The sequence below is a fragment of the Rhinolophus hipposideros genome, assembly GCF_964194185.1.
Source record: "Rhinolophus hipposideros genome assembly, chromosome: 22".
Lineage (NCBI taxonomy): Eukaryota > Metazoa > Chordata > Mammalia > Chiroptera > Rhinolophidae > Rhinolophus > Rhinolophus hipposideros.
Window position 1 is genome coordinate 3,891,886 of NC_138068.1, and position 18,189 is coordinate 3,910,074.

General features: G+C 44.1%; 1 protein-coding gene across 1 annotated transcript in view; it reads left to right on the forward strand.

Moving 5' to 3' along the window:
* Positions 1–18,189, forward strand: part of LOC308490796 (serine/threonine-protein phosphatase 4 regulatory subunit 1-like) — a gene marked incomplete at its 5' end in the record, with an annotated part of 70,389 nt that overhangs the window by 5,156 nt on the left and 47,044 nt on the right. Inside the window, 1 exon segment of the mRNA XM_081033424.1 lies at positions 14,870–15,002. Within this exon segment, the coding sequence (XP_080889550.1) occupies positions 14,870–15,002 (133 nt within the window).

Below are 18,189 nucleotides of genomic sequence, written 5' to 3' on the forward strand. Positions count from 1 at the left end.
AATAGAACAAAATCTAGACATCACAGTATTTTCTAAATCAGAGCTGGGCAAATTAATTTTCTGTGAAGGTTGGGGTAGTAAATATTTTAGGTTTGCTGGCCAGAAGTCCTGATGGAAGTGCTCAAGCCGCCCTAGCCTGGAAGCACCCGCAGGCATACCATAAACGAACGGCCTTGGCTGTTTCCCAGTAAAACTTTATTTACAAACACAGGCAATGGGCTGGGTTTGGCCTGCGGGGCACGGTTTGTCAAGCCCTGTTCTAAATCAAGCTTGATTTTATGCTGTCAGTCTGTTAATTAGCTGAGCCCACCTGGTCGGCTGGCTTTCCCACCAGGCTCAGTTTGACAAGCTGAGCTTTTTCCCCCGGCCTGGGCTTTGTGGAATAACCCTTGACCAATTGCTCAAACTTCAAGCCTAGTTTTTCCTGTTGGTGTGTTGAATGTACCTGTCTCCTCCCAGCAGGATGAGGGTGGTGAGGAACAAGAGTCAGAGCCATGTAAGCAGAATCAACTTTGCTTCCCCTCCCATAATCCTAATGGATTTTACTTCGGTTGCTCAGTATTTCTCATTTCCTGTGAGACAAACAGACGATCAGAGATTCCCTGAAATTGTCTCTGTTTAAAAAGAGAGTTTGAAATGGCTTTTTCATCACAAATTAAGAAAATTGGCAACAAAACCCAGCTAATCAGAGAGAAAGCGGTTTTGACCTTCAGAACACCACTTAGTCTTAACCCTGATGGGGGAACAAATCTGAGATGAGGGCAAGTGGTTGCTTTCCCTGTGGAAAGTCAGTCAACCTTGGAACAAATGTACCCCCAGGTCCTCCACGGGTACCACGGTGCCAGCCGTGGGAGGGAGGTGCTGGGGAGCTAAGATGAGTAAAACTGGGGCTCCACCCCAGAGACCTTCCTGCTTGAAGGGCAGGTGCCTGCATAGAGATGGTGCAGGACGCGGCCTATCCGGGGCTCAGGCAGAAGAGCCAACAGAGCTGGGTGTTAAGACCGTGATTCCCTCTGCCTGGAGTAGGAGGGGAGGTGCCATTTAAGCTGGGTCAGGCCGATGGGTAGGCAGAGGGACCTGCATGTGTAAAGGTAGAGTCGTAGTGAGAAGGGTAGAGACTGGGGAACCAAGGGGTATCGGAGGGGAGGAGTGGGCTAGACGGGGAGAGAGGCTGGGGGGCCATCAGCGAAGCATCTGCCTCACCAGCCACGGGGCTGAGACTTGACCCGAGACGAAGGAGGGCGACCTTGGCTGTGTTGCTGGGATTTCTGCCGTAGGAAGGTAACCAGACAGTGGTACAAAAACCACCATTTATTTAGCACTAGTAACGTGCCAAGCACTGTTTGAGGGCCTCTAGTATTTTCACTTAACTACGAAACCCGATAAAGCAGGTATTTTTTCCTCTGTTCTGTTGCCAAGCAGGGGCCACAGAGAGGCTAAGTAACTTGACTAGGACAATGCGATTGGTAGAATTCAAACCAGGGAGTACGGCTGTACAGTTTGTACTCTTAGCCAGTACACTTTGGAGGAGTTGCCGTCCATCCATCCATCCATGTGACTGTTTATTAAGTGCCTGGTAAGTCCCAGGGACTGTGCTAGGCTTTATGGACGCAGAGGTAACAAGCAAACCTGGTTTCTGCTCGCATGGAGCTTTCAGTCCAGTGGCAGAGACAGCCACTGACATGTCAGTATAAACGAGTGAGGTCCACTCAGCTGTGGCCGGTGCAGTGGAGGACTGCAAGCGGGTGAGTGTGATCGGAAGTGCCAGCACAACGCTGTAGGACGCATGGAGGTGCTGCTTTCCCTCGAGAGGCCAGGGGAGGCTTTTCTGGAGCTCTGAGAAGTGCTCTTGGGTTAACATTTGAATAAAGTGCAGATAGTCTCATGGAGAGCCAGAGAAAGCATCCAAGGCAGAGCGAACAGAAAGGGCAGCATGAGCTCGTCATTGTCAAGGACTTGTGGGTCTGGAGTGCGGCGAGTGACAGATGGCTGAGTGAGAAGGCGGTGGGGCCGTCACACACGGCTGCCTTAAGTCCATCGCAAGATAAGGAGTTTATCTTTTTCAAGGAGTCATGGGGAGCCACTGGAGAATTTTAACCAGGGGAATGACTAGTGCCGAGTTGTGGTTTAAAGAAAGGACAGACTGGAGACACAAGCCAGAAAGGGGAAGACCAGTGGGTTCGAGGCTGCCAGGCAGGGGCACTGAGGACACGGTGACGGAGCGGGGCGGACAGCAAGGAATGGCTTTGATTAGGGATTTCCGATGGCAAGGGAAGAGTCCACTCAGAGACAGGTCCTGTGGGCGACACCTCTGCTCCCCTCCACCCAGGCTGGCCTTGGCGCCCCCACCCCGACCCCACTCCCCTTCATGTTCCTGAGCCCTGGATCTCCCTGTGGCAGCATGGAACACTGGCATGGCCAGATGTCTGTTCTGTCCGTAGACGGGGTCATACCCAGCTTTGCATCTCTGTGGTCTAGCCCACAGTGAGCGGCAGGCACACAGCCGACACACACAAGTACGTCTCGAGGGAATGAACCAGTACCGAGGAGCACGCTTTGGGGATGGGTTAGGTGGGTGGGGTTCGTGTTTTCTATCTGAGACAGTTCCTCTTGACGTGCTTGCAGGAGGTCCCGGTGGCAAAACGTAGGGGACCACTGAACGTCCCCTGCAGGGTTCTGCAGCACAGTGAGGTCTGAGCGTTTGATTTCAGTCATTAGTGGGGGGGTGCTGGAGCCAGGGGAATGGAGAGAGCAGCAGGAAGGGAGCGTTGGAGGGAATGAAGGTAGATGGCGGGAGCCCTGGAGAGCAAGCATCTGGGACGTGAGAAGCCAGGAGACCTTTGAAGCCAGGGTTTTGTTGGGGGTGATCATTCATGCCATTGCCTCAGAGGGGGCAGGTAAGATGAGGGCTGAAGACAGGCTGTGGGCTTCGGTAGTTAGGGGGTCTTCAGTGACCTCAGTGGGACAGTTTGCCATGAAGCCAACGACCAGAAGCCAGACCCACATCGGTTGGGAAGGCATTGGGAGTTGCGGTGAAGGCACCTGTAGTGCGATAGCTCAGTGGTCATTCATTGAGCACCCACTGTATTCCAGGCACTGGCTGGCCAGTGGTCACTTTGGAGAATGTCAGCTCTTGGGAGCTGACAGCCTGGCAAGGGCAAACAGACTCTTTCAAGAAGCTGCTGGAGGGGCTGGAAGGCTTGAGGTCAGTTTCTTCTGAGAAGAGTCCAGAACACATTTGCATTACTTATATCTACTCTGAGAACCTTAAAAAAAAGAAAAGAATTTGAATGGCCCAACAATTCCACTCCTGGTTATACGCCCAACAAGATATAAACATGTGTTCTCAAAAGGACATGGTCATAGTAGCACTATTCTTAAGAATCGAAACTGGAACCCACCCACATGTCATGAGTACAATGGATTATAAATCGTGGTTATGTTTACACGATGGAAAACTATGCAGCTATAAGAGCGAAGGACCTAAACTACTCAATAATATGGATGGGCTTCACAAACATGATGAGTGAAGGAAGCCAGACACAAAAGGGTACAGACTGAATCAATACTTAGAAATGACTCTCTTTGTACAGAGCACAAGCCATACAAAGCTAACCTGAGCAGTTAGAAGGTGGGAGAGTGGCCGCCCTGGGTAAGGTGCTAAGTGGGAGGGAGCAGGAGCGGGTTTCGGAGATGCTGGTGAAAGTTTTTCTTGAGCTGAGTGCTGGTTACACAGGCGTGTTCAGTCTATGAAAACTCATCAAGTGGAACGCTTATTGTTTGCACACTTTTCTGTATGAAAGTTATACTTCAGGTATTAAAAAAGTATTGATTTTGAAAATCAAGGGCCGGGGGGAGCATAGCTGTGGCCTGAGGGGAAGGCGTCAGTGAAGAGGGGAGAAGGCAGATGCCTGCGGCGCTGGGACTGTAGGAGACAGGAGTAGCACTCGCTGTGCCCAGGGAGGCGTTGGCCGCTTCCAGAAGGAGGAAGACCCTCCTAGCAGTTTGGCCGCGGTGGTCAGTAGAGAAGTGACTGTACATTGGTCAGCACTGCTTCATTGTTTCAAATATCGTGGACAGTAGGAAAATAGAGACCCACACGCACATGCAGTCACCCCAAAGATTGTTGGTTTTCTTTTGCAACGGTTTTTTCTTTTTGAATCTGCCTCCCAGGCTGACTAGAGAAGTCGCTGCATTTTTAATACTGGTCCATCCATTCATACAGTGTGGACTCCTCTACCTTCCCCCTCACCTGCTTCAACTCTGTTCCCCACGGGGCGAGTTGGCAGGAAAACTGAGGCGTGTGAAATCAAAATGGAGCCCACGAACTGCTTTGAGCTTCACAGCTCTTTCTTAGCACGTAACCTGAGCAAATGTTTCCCGTTGACCGTCAGTGTAAAAGTCAGAGTCATCAGTAATGACAGGTTTGGGAAGCCGTGACTGAAGCCACATATCAAAGACGAATTTCCTTCCATGTGCGCGCGGTGTCGCAAGGACGGCTGCTCGTGAAGTAAGGTGGCCTTTTCAGCGGCCCGTCGCCTCGTGCTATTCGTCCGCATCAGTGACTCTCAGAGACTTGCAGCAGGAAGCGTCGTGCACTGGATGGAACGCTCACGCAAGAGCTAGTCAGTCAGCGTGGGTCTCGTTAGAGAACGGCGTTTGGATAGAGAAAGTTGGCCCATGGAACTTGCTGTTGAAATTCAGATACGTCAACAAGGACCCGCAGTGTGCGGGGGTCAGTTTCCCCCCAAAAGCCGGTGGAGAATCAGGCATGCTCCTTATCTTCTCGACGGGTCAGGTTTGTCTCGTCTCGCAGTTAGAAATAGTCCCAATTTGGACATCGGCATCGGTATTTATAAGCCCGTTAGCAAGATGGAGGACAGCACTTTAAACAACACATTAATGGATGGTTTGCTCTAGTTTCCCCCCAGATCATTTCAGGCCATACACAGATGCAGTTATTGGTCACTGAAGGGTGGCTAATGAGAAGCTCTAAAAAGTTATCAGTTATGTAAGTTCTACATTAATACAGGCTCCTGTTTGTTGTTTTTTTTTAAAGTACAACTCTGGCAAATAAAGCTAAACCCCCCTTGGCCACCATCCACCAACCTTCTGACATTTTGAGACGGACATAGTCGGAGTGGGCCACACCTGTCATGTTCTCCTAACCCATGTCCCCTAGTGCTGTGTCAGAGACAGAATATTGGATCGAACGGATAATTGGGCTGGCCTAGGGTGGCATATCTCACACAGAGTTATAGTGACAGGATGACATGTTGAATGGAGAGTCGTAAATACGGAATGCCTGGAGAACGGATTCTTAATGAAAACAGTTGCCAGGATAGACGCGCTGTATCATTTTGCCTCTGTCTCTAGCTCTATTCACGTCTGGGCCGATAAACGTATCTCACCAGGTAGGTTTCATTGTGTTTAGTTTTTCTCATCTTTCGGCTTGAGACCAATTCCAGCGAGGCTGCTCAGGCAGGGTGTGGAGGCTTCCTGGGAAATCTGTGGCTCCTTCGAGCTCCTGAAAGACAGCAGACACTTGGCGCCCTTCCCTCTGCCATGCTCGTCCCCTCGTCTGGAATGTTCTTTTCCCCTGTCCCGGATCCTCGCTCCCTTCCCACGTGGTGGAATTCTTACTTAATCTTCAAGACCGAACTCAAACGTCCTTCTGTGCTCGGAAAGCGTCTCCCGTCTCCTCCTTCCTTTTCCACGCAGAGCTCTTTTCCTCCCAGGTTTGTTTATACCTGCATCCTCTGGCTCTTGCCACCGGAGTATTGTTGGTTGTTATGTGGCTGGCGATCTTTGTTCCCTTGGGAGCTTTTGGAGCCTGGGGCCCGTGTCGTTCTCTTCTCTGAATCACCAGTGCTCTGTTGAATATTGAATTATGGTTTACCGTTGTCACCCGAAGTGAACCACGCGGGAAGAGAGTATGTTGGAGGTGGGTTTGCTGTTAACTTGCCCTCTGTTTTTGTGCTAGATTCTTTTGATCCTTCTCTTGATGCAAAACGACTTACACGATTTCTTTTCTTTCTCTCTTTTTCTTAGATGAGGTCTACTGCACTTTGAACCTGTAAACACATTCACCTAACATTATACTTAAGACATTAATTCGTACTTAGCCTGTTTTTCTTTTCTCGTTACCCCTTCATTACAAGTTACGCTGTTACAGAAGTATGTGTGGACTTCGGTGAATATACTTAGCCTGTTTCAAGACACATTGGTGTTTTGTGAAAAGTGCTGACGCACAGTCAGGTGCTACAGGTCCACTGTGTGTTTTCCCTAAAGCAGCCTCACCCAATTTATTCTAAAACAGGCCCCAGCCTGTTTTAAATGACGCCTATGCTGACAGTGTTCGTTCTTTTTGGTAGATAACCCTGGAGTAACGAGTTAGCATACAGGAGGGTAAATTCCTTTTTACCCCGAGTTGTAGTTTTCAGAAATATGTTCTGATGGGACTTTTAATCAGGGACCTGTCCTTCCCCCTCCCACACTTAGTCGTCTAGCATCAGGGGCAACGGACAATAGACTCTGTTATTCTTTGCAAACTGATCAGGACTTCCCCGAAGAGGGTTGAATCTTGTCTGTGGTTGTGTGAGTTCAGCCGACTGCTTCAGAACCGCTCTGGTTTGGGTCGGACGGCGGAGGTGAGCTGTATATCTCTCAGCTAGTTAGCTGGGTTTTTTAACGTGGGCCGTCCCCCTGGAGGGCAGGTAGCAGCCACAGCTGCTGACTGGAATGTTGCAGAGCCGCTGCGACGTTGGCCATACAGTTCTTCAGGGAAACGTGGTGGCACGTGGGTATGCAGCACGGGTATGAGCATTCGGGGTGACAGGAGAGGTCACCCAGCCCTCCGAATAGAACTAGCGTTTCTTCCAAGCCCTTCTCCTACTGGTCTTTGTTATCTTGCGGTTATTAATCATTTTTGGTAAAGGGTTGGTGATGTCCTGTAAACTTGCCAGTGAGCCTCATGTGGGGCAGAAGCTTAGAAAGCAGCTGCTGGTCAAAAGCTCATCATAGTGTAGAAAGCAAATGATGTCAATCACTGTCAATATATATGTTTTTATACTTTAAGTTGAGCCAAATAGGCTTGAAGGTATTATTAGAAACTATTTTCTTAAGAAGGCTTTTCTTTTCTGCATGACGTTAAGCCTTCATGAATGGAGTCGGGAACTTTTTTTTTTTTCGAAAGTGAGAAAATACAGTGAAAAAATTTGACCAAGGAATTACTTCTGTGTCACTTTATGTTTCATTTCTAACTTGAGTGCTGAAGGTTCCTGATGCTTCTGTGTGACCTGGACTCGTTGGGTCTCAGAATAATTGACTGCTCGTGATGTCGCCATGCAGACCCCAGCTTGTTCTCGTGAACCCTTGCCAGACGACATGTTCTCTTAGCATCAGCTGGAAATGTAAATTCTGGAAAATTCTTTTTGAGAGCAGGAGTCGTTTTATGTGCCCCTGTCAGGAGGCACAGCAGGCTGGCTCGGCAGACCTTCATCGTCATTCATTCATTCAGCAGCTTGTTCTGAGTGTTTACTGTGTGCCAGGCATAGCAGTGAGTCAGTCACAGATTTTTGCCCTGGGTGCCAGGTGGAGGAGCGGGAGTGGGCCAGCTGATAAACAGTAAACATAGGAAGGAAACGTTCTGCGTGTTACAAGGTGGTGCGTTCTCTGGAAAAATAGACATGTAGATCAGTTTCAAAGAAAGGTGGTCTGGGAGGCTCACTGGGAGAATGGAGGGGGAAAGACTTTAAAGAGGAGAAGGGAGTTATTAGAGAGAAGATCTTGGAGAGGAGAATTGTAGGCTGAGGGAACTGCCCTGCAGGGCACCATCCCTTAGCCGGGGAAACACTGGAGTGTTTGGGAAGTAGCAAGGCATCTGGAGAGCAGAGGAGAGGGCAGTGAAGGGGAGAAGGAGGAGTGGGGTGAGGTCAGAGAGGCAAAGGTGGGTCAGGTCATTCCTGCTGACCTGAAGCTCCTCCCTTTATGGGACCACCCACTCGCCAGGTGTTGCTCAGGTAACAACACCTGCTATTTCTTTCTCCTCTACAGCAGCTCTGAACTGGGGACGTGGCAGGGTCTGGAGATATTTTCGATTGTCACAGCTTGGGGAGAGGGTGCTCTTGGCGTCTCGTGAGCTGAACACCCTACAACAGAGCCATCCCATCAGTAGTGCTGACGTTGGGAAACCCCGTTCTAGTCTATAGTTCATCAGCTGTTGATGGAGTTAGTGTGTCTTTGAAGACTCGATAAAAGAAAAACATCGAAATGTCGTGGGGAAAAGGTGTTCATCAGGGTCCCCGGTCAGAACGCCTCCACAGTAGAGCTTCACTCCCTCTGTGGGAAAGGGGTCCAAGTCTTGCCTGCATGTACAGTTCAGTAAACTGCTGCTTCTATGGAGTGGTGCAAAAAATCGAATGCATTGTTTAGAGGTAAACAGCAGAAATCTCACCGGTAATCCGACCCCAGCAGGATTTTCTGATTTTGAAAGGGGCTTCCATGGTGACTCACACCAGAGAAAATGTTTACAACAAACTGATTTTTCGGTAATTGGATTAAAAGGCATGTTATTTGCATTTGAATGTGATGTTATTTATACCAATCCAGTATTTTTCAGAAGTCAGTCATTTGTGTCCTGCTTTTCTTATTTTTGCTTAATCTATATACCACCGGTATTTTTCTTTATATCAAGTAACTTCTTTTATTTAAACACATTTTAGGAAACTGGTATCAGTTGCTGTACATGAAACTTTCACCAAAATATCAGAAGACAAATAACATTAAAATCTAGAGAGACACAGCTGCCTTTAAAAGATTCTGAACCTGAGACCTGCTCTGTATTAAAAAGGAAGATTACCGTGTTTCGCCAAAAATAAGACCTAGCCGGACTATCAGCTCTAATACGTCTATTGGAGCAAAAATTAATATGAGACCCGATATTATATTATACCAGTTATTATATTGTATTGTATTGTATTAGTTATATTATATTTATTATGTTATACCTGGTTTTACATTAAAATAAGACCAGGTCTTATATTAATTTTTGCTCCAAAGGATGCATTAGATAGAGCTGATAGTCCTGATAGGTCTTATTTTCGGGGAAACACAGTAACTAGTTTTAGGTAAGTGTTCAAGACATTTTAGTGCCAAAACAAAAAAAAAAAAGAAAAGAAAAGGAAAACCTTTCTTTTATTTAATCAGATAATTGAGAAGGAAATAACTTTCCCACTGTGTGATTGCATGGTATGTAATTTACCTTCCATGTGTCATATTTAGAGAAATGCTGTCCCAAGCTGTCCATATTCTTGAGGCCAGGTGACCGGATGTGGATTTGCAGCGTGTCTGGCTGGCGGGTGTCAGAGCTGTGGTCTGAGAGTGTGGAACCGACCAGTGATAGGGAGGCAAGTTCTCCTTGGCTCTGAATGACCACCAGCAGGCTGTTGCTGCAGAACTGTCCCCGAGAGGTGCTAATTAGATAGCCGGGTTCTTTGTTCTGTGTAGACAAAAACTGTAATTCCATTTCTTAAAAGAAAACAGAAATCCCTATAATTTGATTTCTTACTATGTCAGATGAATTTTACACCTCTTTCCTTTTTTTGCCCCTCCTTATAAGCATAATATGAATTACCAAAATTTAATTCTCCTATATTCATTATTTGGGTGGTTGAATATTTTTGATTAAGTCGTGCACTTTATATTGAAATGTTAGGATTCATTTATTTTATTTTAGCAGTTATATGACAGTTTTTGACCTGTTTTCTCTCTTTTCTGAAACTAAGATCTCATCTTTGCGAGCAAAAGTGAATTAATGAAAGTGTTGGTTGCTTTATAACTCCTGTCGTGGGTGTGCAGCTCCAGGTAGCTTTAGGCTAGTTGCTGCACCTCATATCTGTCTTTGTGGAAACTAGATTTTCTCAGCTTTCTCAAAGGCTGCTAGACTCTCATGAATTGAGTCCTGGTAATCAAAGTCTCAGGAGACCGATTTCTACAGAAACCAATATTTATTAAGTGTCTGCTGTGTTCCAGGCTTTAGATGACATGGTCCCAGTGTCTAACAGGCCTCCAAGTTTAGCTGTGCAGACAGAAACAGTCTATTTAGAGTTAATGCTCCTCTTTATTTATGTATAATGTTGAAACCTGACAACTGTATAGTTCCATTTATTACCCTCCTACTTCATGTTATAGTTTTTATTATATGGTACATCTGCATGTGTTCTAAATTCCACAATGCAAAGTTACAATTTTTGCATTGTATTGTTTTAAACCATCATATATATTTTTGGGGAAATTAAGAGGAAACATAGGTTTAAAAAATTTATCTATATATTTGCCATTTCCAAAGCTCTCAATTCCTTTTGAAGACAGTTTTCAAACGGTATCATTCTTTTTCAGCCTGCAGAACTTCTTTTGGCATTTCTCCAGCCAGTGCACATTGGCTGGCTATGCTAAAAATAAATTATTAGGGTTTTTTTCTTGTTATCTGTTAATGTCTTTATTTTATCCTCATTCCTGAAGGATATTTCACTGGATATCAAGTGTGGATTGACAGTTTTTTCTTTCAGTTTGTTAAAGACGTACGTAGTTCCAGGGTCTTTTGTCTCCATTGTTTCTGGTGAGGAGTCAAAGATCATTTGATTCATTACTCCCTGTCTGTAAAGGTTATTTTTCTCTGCTGCTTACATCAAAGAGTATCATCTTTGGTTATCAGCAGTTTGACTATGATGGGTCTAGTGTGGTTTTCTGTATATTTGTCGTCTTGGGGTTTGCTAAGGTCCTTGATTCTGGACATTTATTTCTTTCACCAGATTTGGGGAATTTTTGGCCATTATTTTATCATCTTCATTCTGGTAAGTCCGCTCAATGAATTTTTGATATTGTTTCAATTTTAGAGTTTTTATTTGGTGTCTTTTTATAGATACCATTCTTTGCTGAGATTCCTTTTCTTATCACTCATTATAGGCATATTTTCCTGTACATCCATAGCATTTTATAATAGTTGTTTTAAAACCCTTGTCTGTGATTCCAACATTTGGGTCCTTTTAGAGTCAATCTGTTTTGATTACCCCACCCCCCATTTTAGCTAGTTCATGTTTTCTTGTTTCTTTGTTTATTGAGGAATTTTGGATTGTGACCTGGATATTGTGAATATCATATGTGTTGTAAAATCTCTGGATTCTGCTAGATGCCTTCAAAGAGTGTTGATTTCTTTTGTTTTGTTTTAGTAGGCACTTAAAGTTGAGTGAGGTTAAACTGTCACCTTGTCTCCCCTGTAGTGGGATAGTATCCCAAATCTCAGTGCAGTTCTCTTGGGTATAGCTATGCTGTGGCGTTTGCCACACAAATGCATGGCTTAGGGGTCACATCGGAGTTTGGGCCAAGTTGAACACAGAGGCATCCCCTCTCTGAAGTTTTTCTTTCTCAAAGACCCCCTCCCACTCCACCCCTTTTCCCCACACACACTTTCTAGTGGCTGTGGTTGCCCTGAACACTGGAAATAGAAACATAAACAGTGTCAGTAACATACTGTGTGCTCAATGATTTAATAATAATACTGGCTGTATTAATAATAATACTTTGCTAATATTTGCAAAGTGCTCGTGTGTGTCAGATGCTGTATAACTCTGTGTGACTATCTAGCTATCTAATGTCATTTAATATACACTACAACAGTCATCTGAGGTAGGCATCCATTTTAGGGTGAGAACACAGACTCAGAGAGGTGGGATTTACCCAGAGTGACCTTATAAGGAGCAGAGCTGGATTTCGGAATCAGACATTATGGACTCAAAGCCCCACACTCCTACCGATTCTATGTTATGCTTCTAACATCTTTTAAGTGAGAGAGATCTGAGATTTAATCTTTAGTTTTTCTGTTTCCTTTAGATTTTTTTTTTTTTTTTGGCCATTGGTGTTCTACAATCTAAGTATGAATTTGTTACTAATCGTTTCGTTCAGGATTTATAATTCTTCAAATTGAGTATTCATTTTTCCATTCTGGAAAATTGTTAGCTATGATTTCTTTGAATATTGCCTCTTCTTATTTTTGCCAATCCCTCTTTTTATAATTCCTATTGACTTTGTCTTAGAGTTTAGCATTCCATTCTTCATGAACTTTAGTTGCTGTGCCATGTTTTCCAACTCTGTTTCTCTGTGCAAAGTTCTGGGTGATTTGTCAGATCAGTCTTCCAGCTTAATAACTCTCCCTTGAGCTGTGTCTAAACTGCCTCTTAAGCCAGCTACCGAATTTTTAATTAAATTGTTTCTATTTTTCATTACTACTTGGTTCTTTCTCAAATGTGCCTGCTCCTCCCACCCCTCACATGCCTCTTTTCTCATTATATCTATTTTTTGAATCTTACTCATTCTGTGCATAATTATTTGATAGTTTACTTCAGATTTCTCTAATATTTCTAATCTTGGGATGCAAACTCCTCATTTGGTTGTGTCTGCTAACTCTTCCTCTTGATGCTGTGTGACTATGTATAGTTTGAAAATGTATTGCCTATTTGTCTTCAGCAGGGATTGTTTTATGAAGTTCCATGCTTACTGGATTGTGAAAGTCTCTGTAGGACAGCTTCTCGTTTACTTGTGCTGGGATGCCTGGAATCGGACTACGTCTGGGCAGTGATCTTCTCAGTAGCTCAGTAGCTCCTGCACTTTGCAGGTGGTGTGTGACTGGCCTCTGCAGTCATAGGTCAACAGGCCTGTGGTTTTGATTTTTCAAGAGTGACTAGCCCTCCTCCCACTCCCATCATAATTGTAGTCCTCTTCCCACAACTGTCTCATGTTAGGGGCTTGGTTTCAAATTCCCCACTCATATGTTTTATCGCTGGGGGCATTAGAAACCTAGTGCCTTTGACCTGTACCTAAGTCTTAAATGTTGACCAGAGGGTTTCAACTTCTGCTTACTGCTCTCACTTTGATTTCCACCTTTCTTTTTGTCACTGGGGATGTCCTTTCTGCCTTCCTATATTTAAAAATATTTTATCTAAATTTCTCTGGGTTTTTGTTTTGTTTCATTTTGTTTTGTTTTGGTGGGAGGGAGTTCCTTTCTCTTCAGCTTTACCATAAGTTGTTGCAAATCCCAGTAGCAGGGTTTTAGAGTTAGTGGTCCAAAGAACATGCTGCTCTGGCAATGTGTACTGGGGTAGGTGCACATTAGGGTAGTAATAATGGGGATGGGTGAGGGCAGTAATAATGGGGATGGGTGAGGGCAGTAATAATGGGGATGGGAAAGGGGACTGATGTTAGAATCAGAGGGTTTTAGTTTATTATTTGTTATAATGAGATGTCTATTTGCCTGGAGGGCTAAGATACACCCAGGTTGACACAAGTTCAGTAGCTTCCCACTGAACCGTCTGGAGTAAGAACTTTCAGCCAATTCAGGTGCTTTTTTTATATTTCCATTTCTCTCAACATGATCACATCTTTCTGGAACATGGGCATTCTTTGAATTACTGTTTTAAGATCATTTTTCTATTCCGTATCTGATATTTTTCAGACTTTTTCTGTTTATTTTTCCTGGTTATGGTCATATTATTTGGCTTCTTTTCATGCTTGGTGATATTTGATTAGATGCCAGGCATTAAGAATTTGGGGTGGTTAGATTTTACTGTACAAATTATATAAATCAAATAATACTGGAGTTTGTCATATGTATAGATAACGTTCTTGGATTGGGCTGGACCCCACTAAGGCTTGATTTAAAACTCTAGTTCTCTGATAAACAGTTTTTTGAAGAGTGCCTGGGTATTTTCAGTTACTTTAAAACAGCAGTTCTTAACTCATGAAGTACACAGGTAGGCCCCGAGGGTCTTCTGACACCCTGGCTCCTGGATGAGAAATCTTGAGTAGCTACGTCTGTGGACTCCATCACGTTCCAAATCTGTGTGTGACCCCAAATGTTTAGGACCCGCTGCTTTGAACTTAACGTTTTAAAGTCCAGCCAGGCTGGGTGTGCGGTGCTCTGTACACATGTGGGGTGGAGGGTGCAGGTCCCCCAGGCCCAGAAGCACACCGAGACTGGCTCACATGCATGAGCTCACTTTTTCCAGCATTCTGACGGGGCAAAGGTGGGGTTTTATAGCCACCCTACACATGAGAATATGGAAGCGTAGACAGGTTAGGTCACCTGCTCTGGTCACACAGCTGGTGGGTAGTCGTAGCGGGCGTCATTCCGTTCCAGAGCCATGGGCTCAGCCAGCCAGTACACTGGAGGGAGGGAGATGCCTGCCCTCAGGCCGGGATGCCGCGAGAGCAGGCTCAGGGCGACGAGTCCGTGGGACTCACAACTCACAGTGGCTCACTTTGGGCCTGTGTGATTGGAGGAACCTGTGAGACATCCCTGTGGGGGGTCTGCTTGTGTGTGGGTTGATGGGGATTGATGTCACCCAGGGGATGAAGCTGCATGACAAGGACATTTATGAAAAGACAAGATACGGGGTGAGCTTTCTGTTAGACTCTTGCTTATGGGGTCAGATTTATTTCTTTGTCTTTCGACCCTTTTAAATCTGTTTGCATGGAATTCCATGGCCATTTTCCTAAGAGTGTGCTTCTTTGTCCACTTGTCCCATTACACGGGAGAGGCGCCCAACCATGTTGGTTAGAGGTGACTGACGCATCATCAGACTGGCGGCAAAAAGGAGGCTTTCAGCTTTTCCTTAGGACTCTGGTACTCTCCCCTGTGGATTATAAACCTGCTTGCTTCGTTCTAGGTGACTTGGCAGGTGTGCAGGACTCAGAGGCTTCAGCAGGTAAGGGCTGTGACGGGGGAAGCACGCTCCAAGGCCGTGTCTTTGCCCAAGTGCCACGTGTCACATTAGATGCACACTTACGAGTGTGTTTTTTCCCTTCCCCCCTTTAGATGGATTTGAAGACTATGGTCCACATTGTGACAGCATGAGAGTAACAGCATTCTTGGATATTCCAGGCCAAGATAACCTGCCTCCCCTCACTCGCCTGGAAAAGTATGCTTTCAGCGAGAACGTCTTCAACCGGTAAGCTCAGCGAGTCCTTCGCACCTTCCACAGCTCTGTTGCATCTGCTTTAAGCTGACACTGGTGGCCACTTCTCTGTGACAGCTTTGAGGGGACTCATGGATGGGGGTGAAGACAGGCTGTCTCCAGGATGCTGGCATTCTGTTTGAATGGCACCATTGTATTAGGCTTTCCATTATTCGTGCTGCTGTTTTACTGACCACCTGGTAAGCCAGGCAGGAAATGGTGATGAAATTGAATGGTGTTCCAATAATTAGGATTGCTGACTGGTTTCTTCCACACGTGCAAGCCTCGGAAAGTAAAGTGCGCTGTGTAATCGAGAACGCTCCATTAGCGCTGCTCGCTCCTTCTGTTTCTTGACTTCACCGTGCTCCCGGGACTTTTATGGAGCTTGTCCTGCCGTGTTCTGTCGTCACTCCGTGTGGTGCTGGCAGGAAATTACTCCAGGCTCTGAGTACGCCCCTTACTTTCAGCAGATGACCTTGACTCCTGCTTCATAAGAAAAGCAGAAATGGAGGCATCTCTTTCCATTTATGATGGGCCCAAACTTGGATCTGAAAGCATTCTTCGCTCCTGTCTCCGAGGTGGAAGTGTCTTCCTGTCCATGCAGGCTTCTTGGTTCCATCCCTCCATCAGCTATACCATCTGTCTTCTGTGTCTTCCTTCTTACCTGCTATACACATCCTTTCCTTCCACTTACAGACCCTTGCATATCTCTTGTCCTCCGGACTGCTCTACCTGTGGCCTTCCATCATATGCCCCCACGTAAACCGTTCTTCTGTAGAGCCTAGATGATACTCGTTGGGTCTCTTTTCTTACCTTCCATTTAGTCTTAAAAAAATTCTTATATGCCTTTACAATTATTAAATCATAGCAGGCTCACAGTAATTGCTACTGAGTGAGTCCGGTTATTATCCCAATTTTACAGACAGGGAAAATGATGGCACTCTGAACGGTGGTGTCTTTTGATGAGCAATTCTTAATTTAAATGTAGTTCACGATCTATCTTGTTTTTTTTTTTTTTTTTTTTTTTTATGGTTAGTGCTTTTCATGTCTTGTATAAGAAACGTTTGCCTCCCCTAAGGCCACCAAGATATTTCCCTATATTGTCTTCTTGCAGTTTTATTTGTTTGACCTTTCACATTTGGAATTGCTTTTTCTGTTTGTGTATGATGTGAGGTAGGAGTCGGGTTTCATTTCCTTCCGTATGGTGTGCAATTGACCCAGTGCCATTTATTGAAAATTCTGTCTTTTATCTGTGCTCTGCATTGCCACCTGTGTCATAATTGAGTGTCCGCTTCTGGGCCCTCTAGTCTGCTCCATTGGTCTGTTTATCTGCCATGGCCCTAGGGCCATACTCTCTTCATCACTGCCACTTTATCATCAAAGTAAGTTCTTCCACTTTGTGCTTTTTCAAGATTGTCCTGGCTGTTCTTGGTCCTTTTCTAGATGCCTTTTAGCACTAGTTCATCCTTTTCCGGAGCAAAACCTGTTGGGATTTTGATGGGAATTGCATTGCATCTATACATCAATTTAGTCTGAAGAATTGACATAGGTATGATATTTAGTTTTCTAATCTTTCCATTTTTAAAGATTTTCTTCAATTTCTCTCTCTGTGTATATGTATAATACACACATCAATCACTGTAAAACTATACTACATAGTTTTCTGTTGTAGAGATCTTCTGTATCTTGTTAGGTTTGTTTAGTTCTAGGTATTTCATCTTTTATGCTAATGTAAATTGTATCATTTCTTAAAATTTATATTCTAATTGTTGCTGATACATGAAAATGAAATTGATTTTTAGAGTTTGACTGTTGTCTCCATTGATTAGCCAAGTTTACTTGTTAATTTTAATTACTTTTCCTGTGGATTCTTTGGGTTTTCTACGTGCTTACAATGGTATCTGAAAAATGATAGTTTTATTTCTTCCTTTTCTATCTTGTTTGATATTTTTAGTAGCCACCTTGTACAAGCTTAAGAAAATTTATATTTCTGGTTGATATTTTTTGTTTGCTAAGAGATTATTTTTAAACTTTTAGAAATAATTTCACACAGAAAACTTTTAAGAATAGAAGGAGTTCTTGTATATCTTTTACTCAGATTCAGTGTTTTGCCACATTTGATTTATCACACTCTCTATTTGTGCTTTTTTTCCCAAACCATTGGAGAGTAAGTTGTAGACATCATGTTGTTTTTCCTCTAATTACTTCAGTGTGCATTTTGCTAAGAACAGACATTTACCATTCACTTGTATAATCACAGTCCAGTTATCAACATCAGAAAATTTAACGTTGATACAATACTATTATCTAATATATAGATTTTAATCAAATTTTTCCAGTTGTCCTAATAGTGTCCTTTATATTAGGTTTTTTTGTTTGTTTGTTTTTTAGATCCAAAGTATGTTTCTTTAGTCTCCTTTTAAAAACTCCTAAGAGGTTTTAAAAATCCTCAACAAGGTCTGAATTTTATATAATGCTTTTTCCCCCCACATCTATTGAGATTACCAGATGGTTTTTCTTCTTTAAGATCTCTGTTTTTTTTCAACTTTCTGTAAAACTTTTTTCATTGTGATAGATAACACATACAGATAATTGGATAAAACATACCTGTAAAGTCTAAGGAATTTTCATGACGCAAATGCCCAGGTAGCCATTACTAAGGCATCGCAGAAGTCTGCCCTCCTCCCGTTCCGGTTCACCGCTTCTCCACCATCTGAGTTTTATATTTCTCACATCTTTAATTTTCCTTCTACTTTTAGCGCCTAAGGATCTGCATCCAAATAATATCATTGTATTGTTTCTGAAATACGTGAAATCATACAGGAGATATTACTTTGTGGTTTTGCAAGTAGTTTGAGTTTGTTCTTTTGTACCAGTCAGTGTTCTGTTGTCGAAATACTGGCCTTTCTCCATCTACTACTGTTAGAGTAGCTCCGGGATTCTCACTGTTATGGACAGTTTTGCTGTGAACAGCCTTGTATGTGTCTGGGTGCACGTAAGTGTGCATTTCTGTGGGTCATATGCCCGGGAGAGAATTACTGTGTGGTGGGGGGCACTTATCTTCTACTTTAGTGATAGTGCCACTTCCAAAGTGGGTGCATGGGTTTACAGTCCTACTTTGTCCTACAATTTATCTGCCAATTGGTATTGTCAGCTTTAAAATTTTTAGCCAATCTGGTAG